Below are 27680 nucleotides of genomic sequence, written 5' to 3'. Positions count from 1 at the left end.
GTCATATATTTGACCTTTGACTTTAAAGGATGACCTTTCACCACACAATATATGTGCAGCTCCATGAGATACACATGCATGCCAAATATTAATTTGATATCTTCAATATTGCAAAAGCTACGACCAAGATTAAAAGTTTTGGGACAGAATGACAGACGCCCTTCCCAAATAAGTGTGTAAAACTCGAGTTAAACACGAGTTTTATCCGTGTTAAACCAAGCGGTATTGGCAGTTGGTTTTTAGTGGGTTTTGGTATGTTGGTTTTTGTGAGTTTTGGTAAGTTGGTTTTTTCTGTGTTTAAAGTGGGTATTTTTACCAACTTGGTTAAAACTGAGTTAAACACAGAAAAAACTCACTTGTTACATAAATGTGGGCTTTGGTAAGTTGGTTTTTTGTGAGTTTTGGTAAGTTGGTTTTTTGTGAGTTTCGGTATGTTGGTTTTTTGCGAGTTTTGGTAAGTTGGTTTTTTCTGTGTTTAAAGTGGGTATTTTTACCAACTTGGTTAAAACTGAGTTAAACACAGAAAAAACTCACTTGTTACATAAATGTGGGCTTTGGTAAGTTGGTTTTTTGTGAGTTTTGGTATGTTGTTTTTTTGTGAGTTTCGGTATGTTGGTTTTTTGTGAGTTTTGGTATGTTGGTTTTTTCTGTGTTTAAAGTGGGTTTTTTACCAACTTGGTTAAAACTGAGTTAAACACAGAAAAAACTCACAAAAACCAACATACCAAAACTCACAAAAAACCAACATACCAAAACCCACAAAAAAACCAACATACCAAAACTCACAAAAAACCAACATACCAAAACTCACAAAAAACCAACTTAAACACACTTCTGTCTACAATAGTGTGTTTAAGTTGGTTTTTGTGAGTCTTTTGTTCGCTTAAGGGATCATAAAATTTTGCTTGTTTTACCCGTAACCTTTGTAAAAAAAATATTTACACCTTAATGGTAAAAAGGTTATTTGAGATAAAATCACATTAGATCATTACAAGCCCCATGTGATTATAAATAAAAGACACACACAATTTGCAAAAAACAATGTTAATATTAAAAAAAACAAATAATGTGAACATTTTTACAGTGCATTTTTAACAAAACCTGGAAAACATCTACCCAAGATACATTATCACAATATGCGAGCACATTTAACATAATAAATTAAAATAAATAACATTCTCCTCTTTGGGCTACCACAGGCAAAAATGGGAGGAAGGGTATGAACCATGATTATATACAGTTTCAGTTAGTGAGGGGTGATACAGAGGATAAAATTAATAATAATTGTTTTTAAATGTGTTGGTGGTACCGGATTTATAAAATGACAACATTAAGGAATCCTTCATCCTATCTTTTCCTGGAATAGCCCTTTACACATATTTACACCTATGAACAAAGGAACATATTGCTCAGCACTAAACAGTTTATATATTCTCCCCGCAGTACATGACACGAAGACTCCTCGAGGCCCATCTCATGTTCTCTTCCACTGTTGATATGGGCAGGGCAAACTTTTTGGAGATGACAACTGAAATGTATATGAACAATCAATGCAGGATTTTACTGTACATTACAGTATTAAAAAAACATGTAGAAGTTTATTCCACCCAAATCAAGTCTGATCTGAATGACTTGATTTTGGTGGAATAAACTTTTACATCAATATCATCAGTTCAGATATCCCATTTTAACATCATCTACATTAGAAGGATTTCAAAAGAGGTTTTTGAAACAAGGAGGCAAATTACTGTTGCTTGAATTTTTTATATCGTTCAAAATAAGAGCTTGATCGTTAACTTTATACTGAGGTTATTTTTGTCTGCCTATGTGTTAAATTCTCAAAACTTTTATACACAAACACAATTTTTAGTAACTCTTAAATTTTAGCAGTAGTATTAAATTAATGCAAGACAGATTATGTGCTGGAGTCAAATTTGAATCAATTGCATTATGTTTGTTTCAAAATGAATATGGAGGCAGTAGAACACCTATATATTTAAATCCCCTTTTTCCCTATAAAAAAAGAATCATACCAACCATGGCGTAGTGTTCAGCAATCAGGAGACCCTCTCGAATCTCCCCCTTAGGGGAGGTTGAACAGCACTTCATAGAGCAGTCACCAGCTGATCAGGTCTGAAAACTATACTGTCATGGCCTTTGCGAGGTGCGTCTTGTGCATGATCTCATTTGAGATCAGGTCCTGAAAGATATTTTATAATGTAAGTGATAAATATTGCTGTTATGGTATATCTTGTTACTATAAATATTATTAATTTAAATCAAAACAAGTTTGTTTGCTTGTTGTTTTTGTTTGTTTATTTTTGCAATTTAAATCCTGTGATCACATGTGACTTAACGCTTGTCATAAATAATTAAAAGAAATTATGTGTGGTAGAAAATACTGTTTGAAAATGTACCAAGATATGTGGTCTCATTTGGCTGTGTGGACTGGTCGGAAATGTGACGCCTTTCAAATGCTAAAACCTGTATAGTTTTACCTCTCAACAAATCCAACTTTCCTTGGTCAAGGACAGGGCTCGGTTTTCCCACTCCTGATCTACTCAAGTTGGGCTGCTCGTGCAGGGTAAAATCTGGTGTCAAAATCCAGGGCCGTACCCAGGATTTTTTTACTGGGGGGGCCCAACCGGGGAGGGTTTGGGAGGGGTCCCCCCTTCCTATATATGTACTTTTTTAATTTGGCTTTTTGCAAGGTGAATTTCAATGCTTATAAAAAACGTATTTTGTGATATGAATTAATGGAAAATAACAAGTAAATCAGCACATTTCGGAAGTCATAAGCTTTAAACAATGGTATGAATTCACAACAATATTAAAAGCTTTAGATTTCCGAAACTTACAGGTTTAAACTGACGATTATCCACATCAACTCTCGTATTGCTTCCACCATTTTTTTCACAAATCAATAACGTCACAGGTTTTTTTATATCTGATTTTTTTGGAAAGACCTTGCCATTTTTTAGGAAAAAAATTGCGCGAAACGCCTAATTTTTGGCGAATAATGAAAGTCTTAAATAATCAATTTAACATATTTTACTGTTTCCAAACAAATTCAAGGAGAGAGATAATTTAATTATACAATATTTTTCTACACTGGATCAGGTTAAATTATATAATGAGATCGATTTGTTGTTTCAATTTTCATTTTTTTACCAATGAGCCATTAATAGGTTGATATTACTCAATTCTCGGTACTCAATTATTTTAAATACTGAATTCTGCCAAATTCTCATCTGTTGCTCGGCAAATTTATGAATCTGTTTTTCTTTTAAACAAACATGTTAACTATCTCATCGTAGTCTTTTTCAGTGATTTCCTTTCAAAAATTATAAATACTCAGTTTTAATACCTTTGTCAGTGTTTTTGTTCCGGTTCAAATTCAGGGCCCTATTCTCAATGCAAAAAGTATATATTGGGACCTAAAAATTCCCAATAAAAGGTTTCAAAAAACAAACAAAACAATTAAACTTTTAGAAGGGAAAAATACGTCTAGGGCCTTCTCAAAGAAGGAAAAATACTTGCGTCGGCAATTATCAGACCATAGTCTACGAGTTGCAGTTGCTTCCATTCGCTGCACGTATCAAAATACATGTTACATCAACCATCGATAGATGAAGCATTCATGATCACAATGGGGGACTGATCAGGGATGGTTTCCGGACGTTTCACCCCCAAGACGTTTCCTCCCCTAGACGTTTCTCCCCCAAGACGTTTCCTCCCCAGACGTTTCTCCCCCACTTTGGTTTAAGTGCAGACGTTTCCCCCCAATAAATGTATGATTGTTTGGTTGAAGTTTATTCTTGATTTATTATCAAAATAATTATTTTGTTTATGAAGTTTTCAATTAACTTTATTTATGAAGCAGCTTGTTTGATTATTTGTTTGGTTTAACTGTGAATGGAATGCATGTAAATCATAAGTGTTGAGGAACTGTAGTTGTTTGTTGTTTTTAATCCAATTAATCCAATTAAATAGGGTCAATTGGTGAATTGATTAAATGGTTAAATCACATTTATATTAATTTCAAAACTGTTTTCCTTGTAACAGTTAAATATGATAAATAAATAAACTATATAATTGTCAACAATTATATTTTTTCATGCATTTATATGTATGTATATAATAAAATGATTGGATGTCACTGTGAAATACAACAGATGCATCTATGACTACCATAGTTTGGATTCAAAACCAATTATAGCACTGTGGATGCTATTTTCCTACTAAAGGCTTTTATAGATAAACATTTAGTTCTAAAAAGAAACTATACTGTTGCTATATCAACCTTATGAAATGTTATGCTTCAATATATTGAAACGGACTATGGTACAAGCTTATTAAGAGCGAAATAAACGGTAGATTGTTAAAAATTATTCGGTCTATGTATGATGAAGTGAAATTATGTGTAAGACATATGGGGACGTTGTCGGATTTCTTTAATTGCGAAGAGTTCACAGAAGATTTTTGAAACGAATACTGGGTGTCAAAATGAGTACCGCTAATTCAGCTGTATACGGAGAACTAGGGCGATACCCATTATATATAAATCGCTATGTACGAATAATAAAATATTTCATAAATTGTATACTGTTAAACAAACTAATTGTATATTATATATAACACCTTTTAATGTACTAGTTTGGTCACTTTCGCATTACTATGCATGTGCTTATTGCTTATTATATTGTCAGTTTTGTATATGTAACGATGAACTGTAAATGTTCAAGTTATATGAATAAACTATCTGTTCTGTTCCATATATAAAACTATCAATTAAGTCAAATCAAATCTATTCATTAATAATATTTAATACAGTGATAAACTATTTAAAAACGTTTTTTTTGCATAATAATGTGCTAATCTCATCTTATCCCCCTGTCACCTAATCTCATCAATGCTGATTAAAGGGCCTGTATATTGCACCCATAATCTAGCTGTTATCTGTTGTACTACACTTGCTAATCTAATCAATGCTTGTTTATTGCACCCTAAGTGCCTAATATCTTGTATAATGGTAGGTGTGGTTGTTATTTAATATTAGCCAAATGATGAAAATGCTGTAACATTTTTTTGGCTTCAAATTAAATTAATTTTTAAATTGGAAGGTAAATGGTATTAATAAAGATCTATGACACACTGATAGTTATTTATCAAAATTATTTTTGAGAACTACAATTCAATACTGGCTGTAATAAATTATAATTTTAATGTCATATAACAACTTTATTTACTCAAAATAAAAATATGTTATAGTTATTATTCATTCTTAAAAATCATAACTTATGGCTTATTTTCATTATAACACTGCATTATGTGAATTGGGAATAAGACATCAATTTGGGAATAAATTGTGTTTTATCAAAAGTGCATAATATGCAGTTTTATATGTTGTATTTATCTAGTTTTACAAATTATAATTAAAACATATCGCCTACTGACTGTAATAAGTCATGTAACTGACATTTTTATACATTATATACATTTTTACTTTTTTCCAATTTTGTGTTTATTAAGGTGACATACATCAACTGATAAAATATTAAGTCAACCTTTTTGGTAAAAATAATGTTTTTATCCAATTTTCGAAATTGACATAACAAACGCATGTCATTTTCTGAATGTAAAAAGTCGCGTAAGTGACATTTTGTTAAATTTTGTCGAGAAGCACAAAGATGTTTTATTAAAATAATAAACATTTTTCCGTATTCAAATTTTCTGATTATATTAGCATTATTTAAATTGATTTTACTTCAAAACTGGATTTTTTATTAATTAAAACAAAAAATCCTCATAAAATGAAACTGTGTCCATGCCGTGCAAAAATACACTTTAAATGAAAAAAAATCAATCACTGTTAATGAACAAGTAATGGAAAATATCTTATTAAACTTAAATTATAGATTTGTTTGTAGCAACATGAATTCATTAATTCAATAATAGTAATTCTTTACTTTGTAACATACCATTCCACTTAAAATGATCATCAAAAAAAAGGTGTTTGTTTACTCAATTGATTTATACAATAGTTATAATTGTTTAATTTGTAGCATACCATTCCACTTACAATGACCATCAATGACCATCAAAGAACATCAAAGGTGTGCTTTTACTCAATTGATTAATACAATAGTTATAATTATTTTAATTTGTAACATACTTTTCCATTTAAAATGACCATCAAAGAACATGAAAGCTTTGATTTTACTCAATTTTTCAATGAGCTTAATTAATGCAAGAACAATTTAAGGCACTTATAAAATCAAGTATAATTAGATCTATTTAATTGTTAAATTTGTTAGAGGCTTCCCTAAACAACCATATAAAATCATTAATTAATATTTCAATTAGTCAGGACTCAACTAACATCATTTTTTTACACATAAAATGCACTCAATTAAAATACTAATACTTTATTTTCACTTTATTACAAATAACTGTTGCTAATATACATTTACATATTATGCAGACGTTTCACCCCCATCAGGGATGTGTTTACAAGGCGATAAGAAAACATTGCCTAGAGGCTTATCTCGATTGGCGAGCGTTAATCCCCTTGTTTATCAGGGACAATAAAACATAGCTGCTCTTTTGTATTGAGGGAAAGTGTACTGTGGGCCCTTGCACGAGAGAAAAATTTGCAGTGGGCCGATTATTTAAAAAAAATCATAGTTCGACAGCCAGCTGGGGGGGCCCAGGCCCCTGGGCCCATGGCCTGGGTACGGGCCTGAAATCCATACATCAGTTAGTCCCCCTTCTGCTGTCTTTTGGCAGGAATATTCCATCCAAAGAATCTTCCAATCAATGTAAATTTCACCTTGGGAGTTTAACCTTCAAATTTAAAATATAAAAGTTTTCATTGAATATGTGGGTAAGAAAACTGTTCATTAATGACCAGAAATAGGTATAAATAACATTTAAGATGACAATAATCATAAAATACAGCCATAATTATTCAAATGGTGTTGTTTTTCCTTATAATTGCATTACATTTATACTTATCCATTTACATTCCCAGTGACAATACATAAATATGATAATGATCATAATTAATTCAATATAAAACTAAATAAAAAAGTGATGTAAAAATGAAAATACAAACCTAAAACAACTGTTCTTCAGTATTCCAAGATAACAGGCAGTTGATGAATTATGAGACCATATCACTTTAACCATCCACTTTGAATCTCCTTTGCAACAAACTTATTGTTGATTTACACATTGTAGTACATACACATTGTTTTCACCACACAATACTTCATGCTGAAAGTTATTCAAGACATTTTAAACTAGAATTATAAGTCTTAATGTTACTCAATTATACCTTAAAGCTCAAAGTCAGTTGATGAAAACCCCCTTTGTTTTCAAAACATAACTTCCTGTCTCCAGCCAATCAAAGTCGCTTGTTTTCAAATAGATGGTGGCTCAGCCAATCAAAAGTCTATCAACACCCCTTTGTTAGGCCTATAGATGGAGCACTGATACTGTGATAAGAATTAATGTTTATGATTTAATTGGGGGGGGGGGGGGGTGGGAGGGCTAATCTCTTATGTGTGTCAGCCAATTACTAAATCTGAGAAATATCTACTGATTTCAACACCAACATATATGTATTTATTGAATAATACACAGCACCCTTAGCATATTATATTTAATTGTGAATATTTAAAAAAAACATGCTGAATGGTGTTAGCAAATAATATTAATAGTATAAATATTATTTATTTTTATTGCCTTTTAAATTGTATGTTAAAGGTCAATGTGGTAGGCATTAATTGTATTGGGGTTAAATATCAGTATAAGAAAGTTAAAATAGTTATTGTTTTTATGTTGAGGAGATATAATTGATGCTGGCAAGCCCACATAAGTTTCCATATATTAATCAACACTTTCACACTGAAACTAGTTTTATTTATTATAGAAACAGTGTCACTCTCCCCCTCAAAAAATGAATAAAAAAACACACTGTAAGTCTATTGAATTCTCCAAAGAACATGAATTAAATGGAAGTATTCACATTTTTATAGATGTGTGATTGTTCTTGTAATATATTTAATATTTATGTATTGATTCAAAGTGAAAGACAAACAATTTCATATTCAGGTATAAAACTAAGTTTGAACATTTTAACATTTTTATAGTATCTGTGAACCTGTGATGTTCTGAAAGAGCAATTTTTATCCAATGTTTCCTTAAAATTATGGGGAGCCCATAAATGTACAAAAGGTGCAATGGCAAACAAGCTGTAAAAAAGCCCCTTTACAATTCACCTTGATAATATATGGCTATAAACATGAAACAAAGACCTAGTTGAAGAATTATTGTTTTATTGTTGAGTTATGTTAATAAACAAAAGACCAACTTATTGATAAGTGTGTTAAAGTGAGTCTTTTAGCCTTGTTGCGGCTTTCAAATTATTTATAAAAAGACCAACTTAAACTCGCTTTAACCCACTTCTGTTTATAAAAAGACCCACTTCTGTTGTAAAAGACTCGCTTATGAAACAAAAAGACACACTTAAACACACATAAACCAACTCATAAATAAAAAGACTCACTTTTGACACATAAAAAACCAACTTCTTACAGCAAAAAAACTCGCTTTAACACACATCTACTTTAAAAAACCAACTTTAAACTCAGTTTAGCACAGTTTAGCTCACATAAAACTCGCTTTTATTAGCAAAAACCAACTTCCGCTCAGAAAAACTTAGAAAAAACACAGTTTTATGTTGGTTTAAGTGTGTTTTGGTATGAAAGTGGGTTAACTTTTTGCAACGTCAGACCAAAAACAATATACCCTCCGACCATTTGATCCGGGGGCATAATTACATGTAAATATTATTCAGACTTCTAACATGGAATAATTTTATATGTGATAACAATGTACACCAAATGGATGTAACAATTAACGCAATAAGGTAGGTACATAGCTTGTTTTGAAATAGTCAAACTATGCTTATTCATACATATGCATGCATGAATGACCTGACAAGTAATATCCCGATCCAGATATATTGCGAATGCGATCCGTAGACCCCGCGATATAATATAGTTGCAGTGTATTAATAAAATTGTTATTATCATTATAGTTATTATTATAACAAGCAAATTTGTTGAATTGATATCCCCGGCCAATATGCTTCTGGACGATCATACCAAATTTCAATGAAATCGACCAAAGCACTTCCAAGATATGGCTCCAGACGCACACAAAAGCATTTTTTCAAGATACAAAGGGCCATAACTCTGTTATTAACAGATGTTGCACAATGCGATTTGGCATGCATCATCCTATTACCCATTTATAAACTCGTACCAATTCAATGAAATCTGCCAAAGCACTTCCAAGATATGGCTCTGGACAGACGGACGAAATAACGGACAGATGGACAACGCCAAAACAATATCCCTCCGCCTATGGCGGGAAATAATTATTATTGAAATTTAAACCAAAGCTATAGTAAAATCATTTTTAGCACCTTAAATAAAATTTAAAACTGCTTTTTACATATTGCATTAAAACATTGCCTGCAAAATAAAATATCAATTTTCAAGTTTTGTTTGAAATTGAATTTCCAGAAATGCTTTCGAAATGTAACCTTCTGAAATGTGTTTTCACAATCACAAATTTTAGTCTACAGTACATAGCTTTTTTTGTTTTTGAACAAGTATTATAACATCTTTATTATGTGCAATTCTTTGCTGTGCTGGCTGCCAATCAATTCACATATCTGGTTATAATTAATTCCAAGTGTTTTGCAGATCAAACATTCTTATTGCTATATAACAGATGTTCATGTTCTTCAAAATGATTAGAGAATGTCAGACACCCAGTGGTCCAAATATATCAACACATGAAGGTGCTATATACCTGATGTGCAAGGTAGATCTTTGTATTATATTCTTACAATTTGTCACTTTTCTTCAAACATATTGAAATTTGCATTTTACTGTAAATTGTACGATTCATCATTAAAAAAAAAACCAGTCCAAGAATTTGACGTCAATTTATCCCTTTCTGCAACACTCATTTCATTGCAAAGACTGATCAGAGCAATCACAGCATGTACTTTGTAAATCAAAGCGCTGAAGGCACTGAAGATGTTCGCTTTTGCATAATTCAACACGCAATTCATTTTTGAAAATCAATCGCAAGTTTGAAATGAACACACGCCATTCATTTTTATAAAGTGTGTGTCATAGCGCACGAGTCATCCTTATTATTTCATAGAAATAACTAAGACAAAATAAAAACAACATGCTTTTTGGAAGTTTTGAAAGCATAGAAAGTATGATGAAAATGGTAATGATAAGTTAATATAAAGAAAATTTGCAGTCACCATATTAAAGGAATATTTTTTTCTTATATCAAATGACTATCTCACCAAGAATATAAATTCATAATGAAAGTTCCGTGTACAAAACTTTTGATTTTTGACACCATATACAAATTCAAAAAAAACAACAATCTTCGTATCTTGTATATGGAGGAATAAAAGTATATAAACATTGCTGTTTATGCTTTACTTATTACCCGAGCAGTTCACACGGTGTCAACAACGCTAACATAAACATAGGTATAGAGCACTCATGCGCTTTTAGGCGTAGCTGTTTCAGTTTTCATCTTAGTGACTTTTACATAACGCCAACAGACACGCATGAATATTTTCGAATATTTAATAAGCTGATTCGAGATACAACCTCTGAATTTTTGCTACATCACTGCGTATGTGCTCAATTCAAAGGATGTAGCACTGTTAAGTGTAAGGAATTCCGGACTAATCTCTGTATGCTCAAACGACACAAATTGTGGCCCTGTTACAATTACGCGTTACAATCCATCTCGCAGAATTTCACTTTCGCCTCCAAGATGAGAAAACAATCATTAGCGAAATAGTATAGTGTCACGATAAGAGAAAATCGTTTAATTATCATACCACAATGTTTGCCGTACTTGGTCAGCACGTCTGGAAATCATTCCTTAATGTGTGGATAGGCTGCCATTATTAACAAGTTTGCTATTTTCAATTCAATTTTGTATCAAAAAGCATTGTTCTTAAATGTGGCATTTTCAATTCGCAATTAGATTTGTAATGACCCTCGTCATGTGAAAATGGGTCTTATTCCATATGCGCCCATCATATAAATAGCCCACTCAGCTATCACTCTTTCTGGTAAGGAGAAACATAACATATTGAGTGATTTTAAATCGAACAGCATCGCCTATGGCCTGACTGCGCAAAAGCACATGTTGGGTTTAACAAACGCTTGCCGAAACGCATAATACCCATTTTCGCATGACGGCGCTATTGACGTGTGATTTAAATGTGTCGAAAGAAAACTGCGTTTAAATCAAATATAAACATACGATATATTTCGATAGTGAAGAAAGATACTCATAACAAGGCATATGAGGACACATATGAAGTGCTCTCCCGTAGTATATTTTTTATTTTACTCACACTAATGTGTGGTTTGACAATGCTAACACACATTTCGTGCGGTGAATATGCAGCTTACAAGTGAAAAACACAACACAATAGTTAAACTTTTGTTTAATTGTATTTAATTATTTAGAAAAGTAAATTGCTAATTTTATTTCAAAGTCAGCGTATACGCCGACTACATTTTTAAAAGACATTTATTGTTATAAATATATTTAATATAATATATTAGGTTGTTTTCGGTTTTAGCGATTAAAAAGCATTTTCGAGGTTGCCTATAGTATGCCTGTAGTAATTCATGAACTCATATCCAACTGTCTATGTATTGAGAACTGTGAATATAAACAAGCTTAACCTTCTGCTATTGCATTCGTATTATTATTATAAATTGTTTGTTATATTCAGGTTTAGCAATTATGAAACTTTTTTTTGTCTATCGTATCGCTGAAGTTATTGTTGAACTTATGTTCAACGTTTTATAAATTGAGAATATAAACAAAGACCTATAGATAATATGGGTCTTTGATATAAATAAGCGTTAACTTTTTCCCAAATCTCTCATTTTACGACCTGTACTACGTCATTGAGTTGTATGCGAGAGCGTAACCTATTGCGTTGTTATAACCCGTAAACTTTCCTTTGTTTATCGACAGACGCATCTATTAATAGCCTCATATATCATGAATGCCAAAACAACCGGGAAAAAGAACCACGTGACCAAATAGGACGCAAAACGCAAATACCATGCGACTACGACTTTTATTATGTAAGAAAGCTCCGCAATTCCTTTGAAGTCGGAGCCTTGTGATTGCTATTACTTAAATAATTGACCTCTAACTGACGTAAGCAAAGGAAACGCAGCACCTAATTGACCCATTCCTTCTATGTGCGAAGGCAGATTGAATTTTACTAATGTATGGTTTGCCTATTATAACACACATTATAATGAGGTAAATATGCGACTAGTAAAAAACACGATAATTAAACTTTTGTTTTGAATTAAGTTATTTAGAAAACAAAATTCCAAACCTTATTTCAAAACAGCAAGACTACATTTTTTAGAGAATATTATTGTTATATTTAAATGTTTTTTTTAACAGTTTCAGCGATAATGGAACATTTTTTTATGTTGTCTATCGTATCCCTGTAATAATTGTTGAACTCGTGGTCAACGTATTATTAATTGAGACCTGTGAATATAAACAAGCGTAACCTTATACTACTGCGTTATTCTCACACGGACTCCCCTTTGTTTATCGCCAACCTCAGATTTATGAATGAGCTGAGCGAAAATACTACGTCACGCACACGCAGCAGAAAGTGGACTATTTTAAACATTCATAAACAATCTCCTCCGCGACACGTACAATACGATCATTGTTTATTGATTCTTTTCTATAAAACACCGTTCGAAATTATTGAATGTAACACGATATTAATATAATGTTGCCATTTGTGAATACACATAATTGGAGAACTCAAACCTCTTGCATAAATTATACAACTGTTTCTTGCGCGGATACGCAAGCGGGTATTGGGTTAATCATACCTAGTCGTATCGACCTGAATTTCACACTAAGCACTTTAGACGGGCGCTAAAGCGCCCATCTAAAAATTGCTCCCTTGGTGCAAAAAGTACCATGTCACCTTAAAATAAGAAGGCTAATATTACCTTTTTGCACCAACGGGGCAAAATATAAAGAATTGTTTTTCCTTTTCCAGTAAAAACTTCAGTGGCCAAAATATTGTTCAATTGTTCACTTAACAGTTTTTTATGCTGCTGTGATTTTGAAACTGGAATGGTCTCTTACAATCTTGAGATCAGATAGTTAAGGCCTTGTTTTATCGCTAAATACATTATCATTTTTAGTCAACATAGGTAGCCTATTTCGGAAATAACTTGAAATGACAAAGTGTCTGTTTAAGCATAAATCCAATGCCAGAACTTGTCAAAAGTGACTTTTTTACATGAACATTGATAACAAAATATTTTTAAGTTTGCAAATAAAAGAGGTACAGGTGATGTGGGTGTGTTGATTAAGTTCATAGATTTCATCAAAACAAATATTAAATCTTTGTAGCTTGCAGTATTGAAATTGGATGCAATAAGTTGTAAAGTAGGTCAATTTCAAAATGAAGTAAGGTGTTATGAAGTGTATTCTGTTGAGTGTATTCAAAGATAACATCCATGCAAGTATCAAAGCTAATTAATATAGGGTTACAGTTCTCTGGTTAACATCGAAAGCACAAAGGAAATGATAGGCAATTGTTGTAAGCCAATCTTTGCACTGCCTATTTGCACTATTTGATGGTTGGGAAATAGGAACAATTGATCTCCCAAAATAAATTTCAAATGCTCATGCACCAAATAAAGAGAAGTTATATTATGTGTTGATGCTGTCAATAAGCCGTAAAATACACAGATGAAAATAAATAGAGAATATAATGTGAGTTTTGCATAAAGATCAAGTTTATCATGCAAGGCTTAGAACTGATGTAGCGCGAGGCTTGCAGATCTCGAGCGCTAACATGGTTCAAGCCGAGCATTATCCAAAACTCACATAATATACTATTTATCCTATTATTTCCTACATATTGTCCATTAATAATCAAATGTCGCATTTTTTGACGAATTTATGTTTCCGTAGTTGACAAAAACATATTCTCCAATTTTTTAGAAAAAACCCAAATCTGATCTATAAATGGCTATATTATAAAGCTTACATTTACACGATTGTTGTTATACTATCGATTTTTATCTGGTAATAGGATAAAACTAATTAAGGAGCTAAGGACCAAGATGGACACTCTTGAGTCCTCTGTCTTCTATATCGGATTAACCTAATGGGGTCAGGAATTTATTACTGGTAAATGAGATCTGTTTTTAATTAACGGATGGACCATACAATCTTATGAGAAAACTGTTAAGCTTTTACAAGTTTTTCTTGGAAATATCTATTAGTGCACTTATGCCACATTGAAATAATAGTAATGGTGTCTTATTTTGGAGCATAATAAAAACAACATATTAGTCTGCTAAACAAGATTGATCAAAGCCTTTTAATAATAACTGAGCTTTTTTGCAGTAATGTATGGATAGTGAAGAAAATAGAGTGTATACTTTACATTTGTAGTGACCCTATATTAAAAATCTCTATTGAGAAAAAAGTTCATGAATTTACTTAATTAACATGTTTTATGTTTAACACTGCTCTTTGAAAAAAAGGTAACTAAGTTTTGAGCGAAATTGCAGTCTATTGAGACAGGAATCTTATAAGAAGGTGCTTTTTGACAATGCTGCGAAGCATCGTCTAAGTTATAATATCATGAACAAATTCTTCACAATGGCAACCTATGTAAAAGACCGAGCCAGTCCAATTGAGATAGCTCGATTTTTCTAATCGGCATACCTCGCTGATTATCATTGATAAAGGTATAGGAAGCTCAGCTACAAATAGGACAGCATATTCTGGAAAAAAGATTTAATAATAATTTGAAAACGTTAATTTTAGATCAGTTATATTCAATCCATTATATGTTTATAGATCAATGAAACAACTATGCATTTTCTGTATTGTATTTGACATTTGTCGTGATTCAGTAAATAAATTACGAATTAAAACGTGTATAATTAACTTTCAACGTGATCATGAGTGTAAAGAAAACTAATTAACCTTACCATGTGTTCATGGGCGATTTCCCGTATTCAAGTGCTCTTACGACTATGTGCCCATACCCACTTTCGATCGGGAATCATCATGAAATTATTGCTGTACTTAACGAACAAACATGCCTAAGCTTATTGAATTAGAGAAAAAGAGCAATAATCAAAAGAGAAAAAGTATATGTTCATGCACATGGGATTGTGAAATCACGTCCGTACACATAGCATCATTTACATAGGAAAAGAAACAACGAAATATAAAGTTTGGAAGGATATACATGTGAAATTAAAGAGCATGGTGTAATAAAAGAGCATGTCAAGTTTTGAATTTATATGCTGAAACGTAATGTTATAACCCACAAATGTTTTTCTGTAACAGACAGTTTTTTAAGATGAGTGGTACAGAAAATACACGTTGAATACCTTTTTAAAGATATTTCTTGTTATATTTGATCGAGAATGTAACCCGCCTCCCAGTTTCGCTGATAGGATCAAGTTCCCCACGGGTACTACTTCCCCGTACCCCCATTTTTTTTTCGTACCCTACATTTTTCGTACCAAATTGTTTTCGTACCCAAATTTTTGCACGTAACTAAAAAAATTTTCGTACCCAATTTTTTTTATTTCCCAAATTTTTTTCGTAACCAAATCTTTTTACGTACTTAACTTTTTTTGGCATAGTTTTTGTACCCAAAATTTTTCGTACCCACTTTTTTCCTACCCAAATTTTTCGTATCCACATACACAATTGTGGTGATGTAGATAAACTTAAATAGATGCTTTTATATCAATCCTCTTCAAAAGCATCGTCACACCAGTACTGTCAGTACTTTGATTGTATGTTTGTTTGTATTGTTCACGTGTTCAACAGTCTTTAAGTTTACAATTCCTGTCAGCCTACTCTCACTTCTGGTGGGAATGCTGGCCTACCTGAGTACTATGCCATAATCTGCTGCCCTACTGGAATCAGAGGTTGAGGAGAATTACCATGGCAATGGACAATCCCTTAACAAGTGTTGAAGAAACAGAACAATTCCCCACAAATAATATTTTTCTTGCTGTACCAGTAACAACTTATTACAATTAATCTGCTAATGCTTGGAACAAAAGCTGACCTTACAAGGATAATCTCCCTTGGGAAAAACACTTCCTGTGCGTGACAGCATTAAAATACACAATGTCTAAAGCCAGACAACAATCAATTTCTGTTAATGTTAAATCTAATGTGTTTGCTCTGAAAACTAGACCACTGCTGTTTTCTTCCATTATTGTTGAGATATAATGGAACATATAAACCACCTGAAAAAATATATAATATCTTTTCCATAAAGGAGAAACTCATTCCAAATGCATTTTTTTTTTTATTAAAGTTAAGAATGTTCTCAGGGATAAAAAAAACTCTACCAAAACATTGTTTGTTATTAGCATCATCAATGTCTATTGAAATTACTGTTTCCAAGTATTATTGGTAATTACCTTATAAATGGTTGTTGAGGTTTCCTTTTTAACCTCACCAATGGTTTACTGCTAAAATCACATTTCCATCAATACAGCAATCATGCTGATGCAGTAAATGTTAAAATATAACATTAGCTTTCACAAATTATGAAAAATGTATTTTCACTGTTTGATCAATATTGCATTTGTAGATTCAATCCATCTTCAAAATAAACACATGCAAAATGATAACACTTTTACCAACCAAGCTTATTTTTGACATTGCAAAAATAAAAACAAGAGCAATGCATAACAGGTGCCGATGCTCGGCTGTGGGTGCAGTTTTGTATAAATGAAAGCTTGTCAGTTTCTTTTTTTTAGAGGTCACAGTGACCTTGACCTTTGACCTAGTGACCGAAAAATGGGTGTGGTGTGTAGAACTCATCAAGGTGCATCTACATATGAAGTTTCAAAGTTGTAGGTGGAAGCACTTTGATTTTAGAGCAAAATGTCAAGGTTTTAGCACGGCAGATGCTGAGCTGGCTATGACAATACCTCAGGCTTTCTCCGAAAACAGCTGAGCTAATAAGGAAAATATAAAATTCCTATATCTGTTTCTAAATAAATTTGTTTTAAACATTGCTCATTTTCCTTAAATCCTAAAAACTCTGTAAATTTCTAACATTCATAAGTATAAATATTTTTCCCTATCCTCATTCTTAGCTTACTCCACCATATACATATTTATTTTTGTTCAAGAGTCGATATTTACATGTCATGAATATGTTTTAAAAAAGCTTTATGTTTGTCATAATTTGTTGAATTTTGAGAGAAATGTAACATAACTTAATGTAAAATATTTTTTGCCTTTTAAAAAGTACACCAATTCAGAGTTATAACCAGTGTTTTGTAAAAAATATTGCAAATTTGGAAATAATTTTTTTAATTGAAGCACACCAAGTGAAGCTTTTTTGTGCCCTTTTTTAAAAACAATAGCTGCAAGGTGGAAACACAGGATGCCATGGATAACAACTGTTCAAAATGAACTGCACAGACAAGTGGGAAGTCAAAATTAGCAACGAATATATGCATAGGGGAGCAGACTTTAATCTGAATCTTAAAGTACAAAAAGGCTTTAAATTCATTTCACATGACCCTGAAGACATATGTGGAGTTGTATATCGAATATCTGAAGTCAATAACTGTAGTAGTATGAACTGAATGCGCACAACTCTTATGTGACTTGTATGGATTCCAAAAAGGTTTATACAGTTGTCTTAATTGCAGACTTACCAGAGTTACAGGTCATTAAACAAGTAAACATTAAGTCCTCCAATTGTACACATGGCACCGTGTTGAAGATTATATTGTTTTCTGAAGAAAACATTAAGTGGCATAAAATTGCAGGTAAGAAATAGGCCTTGCAGCATGCAACCTTAACAACATTTAGCACACGTAAATCAATGAGTGCATATACAATAACTTGAGCTCCTTGGCTATAATAACTTGAGCAGCTGCTGTTTTTTTTTTTAACCCTTTGCATGCTGGGAAATTTGTCGTCTGCTAAAATGTCTTCTGCTGAATTTCTAGAATTAGCATTTTCTTGGAGTTTTTTTCAAAGAAGACTATCAGAAAAGCAAACAGTTTGGATCCTGATGAGACGCCACGTTCTGTGGCGTCTCATCTAGATCCAAACTGTTTGCAAAGGCCTTTAAAATTCGGTTCCCGCACTGAAAGGGTTTACTAACTCTACTGTACTCACTGAGCTGTACTCCTCAAGCCTGTTCAGCACACTGCGTAAATTGTCGCCCAGCTGGCACTGTTTCTAAAGAAAACAAAAAGAACTTAATGTTATAACAAGAGATGTGTTTGTCAGAAACACAATGCCCCTACTGCGCCGCTTTGATAAAAAAAAATCCTTTGACCTTGAAGGATGACCTTGACCTTCACCACTCAAAATGTGCAGCTCCATGAGATACACATGCATGCCAAATATCAAGTTGCTATGTGAAGGGACATAGATGTTATGAGCATTTTTCAAAACCTAAACGCGAAACCTAAACACAAAGTGTGACGGAAGGACAGACGGACGGACGGTCCGATCACTACATGCCCTCATTCGGGGCCTAACAAAATATTTTAGAGGTCCTACATATATAATTATGTATATGTACATTAAATACTGACAAAAATCCATGAACAGTAATTGGGTGCTAATACAAATTGCTAGTTACAAGACCATTAAATTCATAATCTTATGTTTGCAAATTGATTTGTAATCTCTTATTGCACACAACTATGCTGATTTTACTATAATAATACAAAAAATAAAAAAGTATTAGACTGGATTAATTGCATGTCTTTTAAGCCATTGGATCCAGTGTAATGTAATTTACAACATATCTACTTGTTTATGACATGATTTGAGCTTTTTTTCTTTCATTTGTGACTGGTAACATTAAATTTTCTGGAAATATGCCCCAGGACTGCTTAAAAACAATCTAACTATACTCAAAAAATAAAATATATGTGAAATATATTTAATTTCAGCTTCAATTTTCTAGCAATTTTAGTTTCATTGAAATATTTTCAAAGTTTACCTTGTCTGGTGTAGTTGCAAGAAACCCTACCAGTATGGTAACAACTAACCAAGCTCACATGTTATGGGAGTGGGAATTACTCAGTGTTGCAAACATGAGAAGCATTAATACAACCCACTGCTATAACTAGACATGCTCTGGTTAAAGGCCCGGTCACATTGAGGTTACAGAAGAAAAACGGACATAAAATGATTTTATCTGTTTGTGTCCGCTCTTATCCGTTTAATGTCCGTTTTATATCTGGCGAATCCGCTCCTTGTTCGGCGATGTCTGGTGACATCCGTTCCGTCAGTTGAGAAGTTTTGAGCACGTTCAAATTTTTCCACTGGATAAAACAGACAGAGACCTCCGTTTGATTTGAAGTCTTCATAGGTTAGTTTACAATTTGTTCGGAACTTGTGCGTTACACCTCCTGTACGTATCCGGTTTATGGCAGTTAATGTCCGGTTGTCCTCCTAGCTCTTGTGGATTCTGACTACAAGTTGGTCTGGGCTGACATTGGAGGCCATGGTGCTGCATCTGATGCACACTTGTGGAACGAGTCTGACCTGAAGGCAGCAGCTGAGAACGGAGACCTTGACCTGCCAGAATTTGAAGCTTTGCCACATGATACTAAGGATGTACCCTACTTTTTCATCATTTAACGTTGTACGTTGGTGTTTGGTACTTTTTCGTTTCTCTCACGTTGGGAGAACGTTTTATCCGGTAACAATGCGTCACACTACCGTTTTATCCTGTAGAAGTCCGTAACTCGCACGGCAATATTCGTTAGCTGACCGTAAATTATGCTGTAAATATCCCTTAAACGTACGTTTTTTCGGGTTACATCACCGGTAGTTGTGCGGTCATTGTGTGTTTCCGACACCTCACACACCGATTGCGAGAGTCTTGAGCGGCATTGCAGGTAAATTTTATCACCGGATAATCAAAATCTGCATATTTTGTCCATTTTCTCTCTGTTACCTGTTCATTAGTCGGTCTGACCGAGCATTAAGAAAGAACTCACTCACCTTGAGGTCAACTGCCCGTATTCCAAGCTCCCTGTTGTCAGTGATAATGTCATACACCTGATGGCATTGATCCACATATTGGTCACTGGCGCCTGAAGATTTCAGTTCCTCCCACATCCGATCAGTATTAATCTGAAGTTAATAGAGACAATATTGTCAATATAAATAAATTTGCCCCGTTTTTAAAGGAGAATATTTGGTATTTTTTTAAAGCATAGGTCTATCAAAGAGTTAACACTTTCTTGGTCATATTGCTTTAAAAATGATCTTTTTTTTTTTTCACTAACACAACTTAAAAAAAAAAAGCAGAAAAGGCCACTTTGAACTTTTCAAGGGCAGTAACTCTACAATATCAGAGAGATTTGACTGATTAAAGGGATCTTTTCACGTTTTGGAAAATTGACAAAATTGAAAAAAGTTGTTTCAGATTTGCAAATTTTCGTTTTAGTTAGGATATTTGTGAGGAAACAGTAATACTGAACATTTTCCATGGTCTAATATAGCCATTATATGCATCTTTTGACGATTTAAAAACCTGAAAATTATAAAACGTTGCAAAGCCAACGATTGAATAATTTGGAGAGTTCTGATGTTGTCGTTTAATTTTTCAAAACTATGAAGATTGCTTATATAAACTACAAAATTCGTCTCTCATACATAGATGGCAGGATGGCCGAATAGTCTAATTCGTTTTTACTCCAGGATTCCAGGGGTCACTGATTTGAGCCTTGATGTGGGCTACTTTTTTTTCCTTTTTTGAATTTTACTCTGGACTGTTTACTGGAGCTTTTTAGATCAAATGTTTACATATATCAATATAAAGCATTTCATGACAAACTTCAAAACATGCCACAATCTGTGAAAAGGCCCCTTTAATAACAAGGCTTGAATATTATACTCATTAACATTTTTAATGCAGTTTAGTAAAAGTCAAATGAACTTGGATTAACTATCATTATGTAGAGGGCCAATAAAACAAGAGCTGTCAGAGGACTATTCGAGTGCTTGACAGTATAAAGTAAGCCATCATTGAGACTGGGGGGGGGCTTTATAATGTGTGTGTGTGTAGTCATTTAATAGATGATGTTTCAAAAATAAATAAATAAAGAAGCAATGGCAATTTAAGCAAAATGTTAATTATCCAAGTATAAAAGGGGCCATAATTCTGTCAAAATGCTTGATACAGTTGTCTGCTCTTGTTTATAGATTGGGGTCATGTTGGTTAAGAAGTTTGCAAAATATGAAAGCAATATGTCAAGGGACAATGAAAATATTAGAGGTGGTAGGCAAACTTTAACATAGATTTATCAATAATATGCATATTGTAAGTGAAAAAAGGGCTATTATTCTTACAAAATGCTTGATACAGTTGTCTGCTCTTGTTTATAGATTGGGGTCATGTTGTTAAAAAAGTATGCAAAATATGTCAAGGGACAATGAAAATATTTGGTGTGGTACGCAAACTTTAACATTTGCACACAAACGGGAACGCTAACACTAATGCCGATGCCGGGGTGAGTAGGATAGCTCCACTATATATATTTCATATATAATAGTTGTGCTAAAAATTGCCTGCCAGCCCACACATAAACCAACCAACATTTGGCAACCAAAATGTAAATTTTTTTTTACAACAAAATTAAATGGGTGCCACGAAAGTAAAGCTTTTTTTTCCCTGTTTTACATTCATTTGGACAAGGTACATTTTGTGTAATTCAAGGGCCATACTTCAAGCAATCTGGCTGGCTATGGAACATGGTCTATAAACATCATAACAAATATTCAATGGTCAAATCAAATCTTGTCGAGTTATTGAGCAGACATTTTTTCCCTGAATGCTGCATGACCCCCTCCCAGCCAGTGGTGTTCCTATAATACGACCTTTCTAAATTTTGCAGAATGCCTATTACAGCAATCTGACAAACACTGCCAAGTAAAACATCATGGTTTATGATGCAATGATTACTCTGTTTCTCTAAATTATTTCCTATATTTTAAACTAACAGACTCCTGGGGTTCTTATCAGAGAAATAAATCAAATTAAGGAAGACAGTGTTTACCTTTGTGAACTAGCAAGAAAGGAAAGTAATTAGGGCTAATCATGTTATTGAGATTGCCTAAAATGGAAATATTGAGATATTAGAAAGAAGCCAATTGTACATGTATGTCTGATGTATTTTACCTTGCCTGCAGCTTTGAGGGTCGACTGCTGAATAACACAAGCATGCAAAACACAGTGCTTTGGATTTTTCGTCTTAGTAGACAGAAATTGTGCCCTCAAACAAAAATGTATTATGTGAATTGTATCAATTAATACAATTAGTCTGGCAAACCAGATTACACAGAAAGTGTGAGGTTTACTGGACACTGTAAAGTAACTGAAATACGGTTGACAACAAGAAAAACAAGAGGGCCAAGATGGCCCTAGTTCGCTCAACTTTTTTTACAAGGCCTTAATAATTGCTTAGTTGAAAATTTAGTACTCTAGAGCAGGGATCATATTTTTTTAGGTTTTGTCGGTCCTAGACCAATTTGGGTCATGAAAGTCCGAATGAAAATCCTTAACAGTCGGTCCGAGTCTGTTTGCTAAAATTCATGAAATCGATTACACAGTGCACATGCTTACACACCCTAATGACATTCTTATCTTGATTAGATGTGATAAACCATTCGCTGCAATATCTAAACCGGTCCGGACCGGTTTATTGCACGTCAGGCCTGTGACGTACATATCGATCAATTATCGGTGTCATCGTGTGTCTATTGATAGTTATTATTGTTATAGCAATTTCTCTGTTTTGTCTGCTAAGGTGACTGCGCGCACTGGTTTAATTATAATCGGTCTTCGATGTTAATTGACGTGCATGCGATACAAAACAATATGTTGCGATTGTAATGTATTGTTATCACTGTAAACTGTAATACATTTAATAATATCTGAGATAGAAGTACAAAACGATTCTAACACGGAAAGAAACTTTCATATAAACAAAGAATTGTCTATGGGTTATTCTGCAATAATTATTAATTGGCGGAACTTTTACACTAAAAGCACGCGCTGTAACTAAACAAAACATGCCGATACATTTTCCACCAGCGTAATAATCCGGTAATAATAATAATTATGAATGAAGGTCGCAGATCTGATTGACAGAACAGCCGAAAGTTATTATTATGGGCGGAACTTCACATAAATAGTACACAAGAAAACTAATATACATTGTATAAATCTTTAGTAAAAACCGTGTTAGAATTGAAATAATTCGTGTACTTTATAGCTTGTTGTTGAATAACCCACGACCGGAAAATTAGATCAGTGGTTTCAAATCACTGGTGCTTCGCAATCGTCATTTAATCCCTACGCATCTTAACTATCGGCCGTGGTTTATTTAACAACAAACTATAACGTACACGAATTATTTCTTAATTATTTGGTTTTGTTCTTGTCAGTAGCCAACCTGCGCACAGATATTTGATTGGTTCAGTGCTGCTGACAGTGCATGTTTATAAGCTATAATCGAGTCGAGAACGATTAAAAAAATCGGTATAGACATACACAGATTAATAATATTGACAACGATGAAAAAAGTGATAAAACAGCACACGAAACAAAAATGAAATAGCAAATGATAAAACCAGTTGAGAAAACTCATATGTTAAAAAAATGCCTAAGGGAATTTTACTTGTACATTTATTACCTTCATGAATGGCAAAATCAAAGGGTATACATTTTAACGCAATTTGTCATGATTTCGGATATAAATTTTTGGAAACTTTTTCCCCATTTATATCCAGACCGATTCATGTTGCGGGAAAATATGATCCCTGCTCTAGAGCATATTTGATTGGTTCTCTTCTAGCGTTTACTTTTGCAGTGTGAGCATTTGATTAATTCTGATTGAGTACTGTCCATTTGCTTGTTTTTTTTTGCAATGCAAACATTTGCAAGGAATGCTAATTCTATATGTGTAAACAAGGTTTTTGTAAGACTTTGTGACTGTTTACTAGCCTATTTTACTATATAAATATAAGGAAAACTGCCCCGCCCCCTAGTGGCCATGTTTTTTCACCAATCTGGACCATTTTTGAATTGGTTCGAGATATCAATAAAACCAATGCTTTGAAGAAGTATCATGATGATTGGGCAAAAATTGTGGCTTCTTGAGTGTTCACAAGGTTTCTCTTAGCCAAATAAGGAAAACTGCCCCGCCCACTGGCAGCCATGTTTTTCAACGGAATCACTTTTGAATTCAACCATTATATCATTAAGACAAACATTTTGACAAAGCAACATGAAGATTGGGCATGAAATGTGACTTCTACAATGTTTACAAGGTTTTTTCTTTTTTTTTGACCTAGTGACTGAGTTTTTGACCCAGCATGACCCAGTTCAGTTTCCAACTTGATTGAGGCATCATTGGGACAAATCTTCTGACCAAGTTTCATGAAGATTGGACAAGAAATGTGGCCTCTAGAGTGTTCACAAGGTTTCTCTGAAGCCAAATAAGGAAAACTGCCCCGCCCACTGGCAGCCATGTTTATCAACGGACCAGAACCACTTCAACCAACATATCATCAAGAAAAACATTTAGACAAAGTAACATTAAGACTGGGCATGAAATGTGACTTCTACAGTGTTCACAGGGTTTTTTTTTTTTAGCTCACCTGAGCACAACGTGCTCATGGTGATCTTTTGTGATCGCCTTTTGTCCGTCTTCCGCCGTGCGTTGTCCGTTGTGCGACGTCAACATTTGCCTTGTTCACTCTCTATAGGCCACATTTATTGTCCAATCTTCATGAAACTTGGTCAGAGCATTGGTTTCAATGATATCTTGGATGAGTTCGCAAATGGTTACGTTTGCTTGAAAAACATGGCTGCCAAGGGGCGGGGCATTTTTCCGTATATGGCTATATTAAAACCTTGTTAACACTCTAGAGGCCACATTTATTTTCTGATCTTCATAAAACTTGCTCAGAAGATATGTCCAACTGATATCTTTGATAAGTTCAAAATGGTAACCTTTGCTTGAAAAACATGGCTGCCAAGGGGCGGAGCATTTTTCCTTATATGGCTATATATGGCAATAGTAAAATCTTGTTAACACTCTAGAGGCCACATTTATTGTCCAATCTTAATGAAACTTGGTCAGAAGATTCATTCCATAATATCTTGGATGAGTTAAAAAATGATGCCGGTTGGTTGAAAAACATGGCTGCCAGGGGGCGGGGCATTTTTTCTTATATGGCTATAGTAAAACCTTGTTAACACTCTAGAGGCAACATTTATTTTCCGATCTTTGTGAAACTTGGTCAGAAGATTTGTCCCAATAATACCTTGTTATCTCAGGTGAGCAACTTTGGGCCTTTCTGGCCCTCTTGTTAGACCTAGTGAACTAGTTTTTGACCAAGCATGACCCAGTTTCAAACTTGATTGAGGTATCATTGGGACAAATCTTCTGACCAAGTTTCACAAAGATCGGACAAGAAATGTGTTGCCTCTAGAGTGTTTACAAACCAATTATGGACGACAGATGGATGGACAGACGACGGACAAAGACCGATCACAAAAGCTCACCTGAGCAATCAGGTGAGCTCAAAAGAAACAAATTAAATTAACATCAGAAATCTATTTCTTTCAATATGTAAAAAAGAATTGAGATACATTAATTTGAGCAATAAAGATTTTATGTTGCTGTTAGCATAATTACTCTAAGTTTTTGGACATTTAAAAATAATTATTTTTGTTTGTGTCCAAAACTTCAGAAAAATATTGAAACAAGTGTTTGTGAAACACTATGTCTGCTACCCATATATTTGACCTTTGACCTTTCACCACTCACAATGTGCAGCTCCATGAAATACACATGCATGCCAAATATAAAGTTGCCATCTTCAATGTTGCAAAATTTGAACATTGACCTTGACCTTTGACCTTGAAGGATGATCTTCACCTTTCACCACTAAAACGGACGATGGACAAAAGGTGATCACAAAAGCTCACCATGATCACATTGTGCTCAGTTGAGCTAAAAAGTGAAACTCCAGTTACATCAGCAGGAAATCATTCGTATCATCAATAAAAAGTACCAAATTTGAGGAAATAAAACTAGTGTCGTACACTTATAAAACAAGAGCACCGCCTTGTGGGTGCAGACCGCTCATCTATTTTCTTTTTAAAGGTGAAGAGACTCTCAATTTCAATCACAAAGGAGGGAGGGGTGGAGTAAAGAGGGTGTATAGTGTGGGGGTGTGGACATTTATTACAATATCTTCCAAAAATCAAAAAAAAAATTGCAAAAAAAACAATTTTTCGTGGGTGGGGGATGGGGGGGGGGGGGGGGGGGGGGGGGGAGGGGATTCTTGGGTGCGATGGTTGGACGGTATTTCAAAAATAAAATAATAAAAATAAATATTTGTGTTTGTTAACGGTTTAAAAAAAAAATTGGGGGTGGGGTGGGGTGGTGGGGGGGGGGGGGGGGGGGGGGTGGTAAAGTGTGAGGGTGTGGTGGTCATTTGTGAGATAGTCTTAAAAAAGAAGTAAGTGGATAGAAACACAAAATTTAACCATATATTCAAAGTTACTAAGTCAAAAAAGGGCCATAATTCTGTAAAAATGACAACCAGAGTTATGCAACTTGTCCTTTTACTGTACCCTTATGATTGTTTGCGAGTGTTCCAAGTATGAAAGCAATATCTATGATACTTTAGGGGTAAAATGGACCAAAACACAAAACTTAACAAAATTTTCAATTTTCTAAGTATAAAGGGCCCATAATTCCGTCCAAATGCCAGTCAGAGTTACATAACTTTGCCTGCACAGTCCCCTTATGATAGTTAATAAGTGTTGCAAGTATGAAAGCAATAGCTTTGATACTGTAGGAATAAAAAGGACCTAAACACAAAACTTAACCAAATTTTTAATTTTCTAAGTATAAAAAGGGCACATAATTCTGTCAAAATGCCAGTCAGAGTTACATTACTTTGCCTGCACAGTCCCCGTATGATATTAGTAAGTGTTGCAAGTATGAAAGCAATAGCTTTGATACGTAAGGAATAAAATGGACCTAAACACAAAACTTAACCAAAATTTTCAATTTTCTAAGTATAAAAAGGGCACATAATTCTGTCAAAATGCACGCCAGAGTTATCTAACTTTGCCTGCCCAGTCCCCTCATGATAGTAAGTAAGTGTACCAAGTTTGAATGCAATAGCAGTGATTCTTTCTGAGAAAAGTGAACCTAAACACAAAACTTAACCGGACGCCGACGCCAAGGTAATGACAATAGCTCATAATTTTTTTTTCAAAAAATAGATGAGCTAAAAAATAAATATATATATAAAACTGGGGTCACTGCCTTGGAACAGTCAATGAAAAGCTTGACATTGGGTGTTGAAAACAGGTTTAAGGGTGCCAAAACCCAACACTTGGCCTTCAAATATCAATTAAACATTTAACTATTTATAAAATTTCACCATGAAGTGTAACACTTGAAATAAAACTGCAATAC

General features: G+C 33.7%; 1 protein-coding gene and 1 long non-coding RNA gene across 3 annotated transcripts in view; both read right to left on the bottom strand.

The window, feature by feature from the left end:
- The window catches only part of LOC127877297 (general transcription factor 3C polypeptide 1-like), a 413141-nt gene that overhangs the window by 214502 nt on the left and 170959 nt on the right, over window positions 1-27680 (bottom strand). The window contains exons 38-39 of the mRNA XM_052422993.1: window positions 20173-20304; window positions 18325-18387 (exon numbers count right to left, since the gene is read on the bottom strand). Coding sequence (XP_052278953.1) covers window positions 18325-18387; window positions 20173-20304 — 195 coding nt within the window. The remainder of the gene's footprint in view (window positions 1-18324; window positions 18388-20172; window positions 20305-27680) is intronic.
- Window positions 1079-7535, bottom strand: LOC127865058 (uncharacterized). 2 transcript variants are annotated; one of them, XR_008042460.1, is made up of 4 exons: window positions 7118-7535; window positions 2499-2591; window positions 2034-2200; window positions 1079-1528 (listed from the first exon to the last, which is right to left on the bottom strand). It is a non-coding gene; the product is annotated as an uncharacterized LOC127865058 (long non-coding RNA). The 2 variants fall into 2 exon arrangements; XR_008042461.1 differs by having other exon boundaries at window positions 2038-2200.

Source organism: Dreissena polymorpha, chromosome 1, assembly GCF_020536995.1.
Source record: "Dreissena polymorpha isolate Duluth1 chromosome 1, UMN_Dpol_1.0, whole genome shotgun sequence".
NCBI classification, from domain to species: Eukaryota; Metazoa; Mollusca; class Bivalvia; order Myida; family Dreissenidae; genus Dreissena; species Dreissena polymorpha.
Note: the sequence above shows the minus strand (reverse complement) of the source record. Positions and strands in the feature narration are given on the sequence as shown.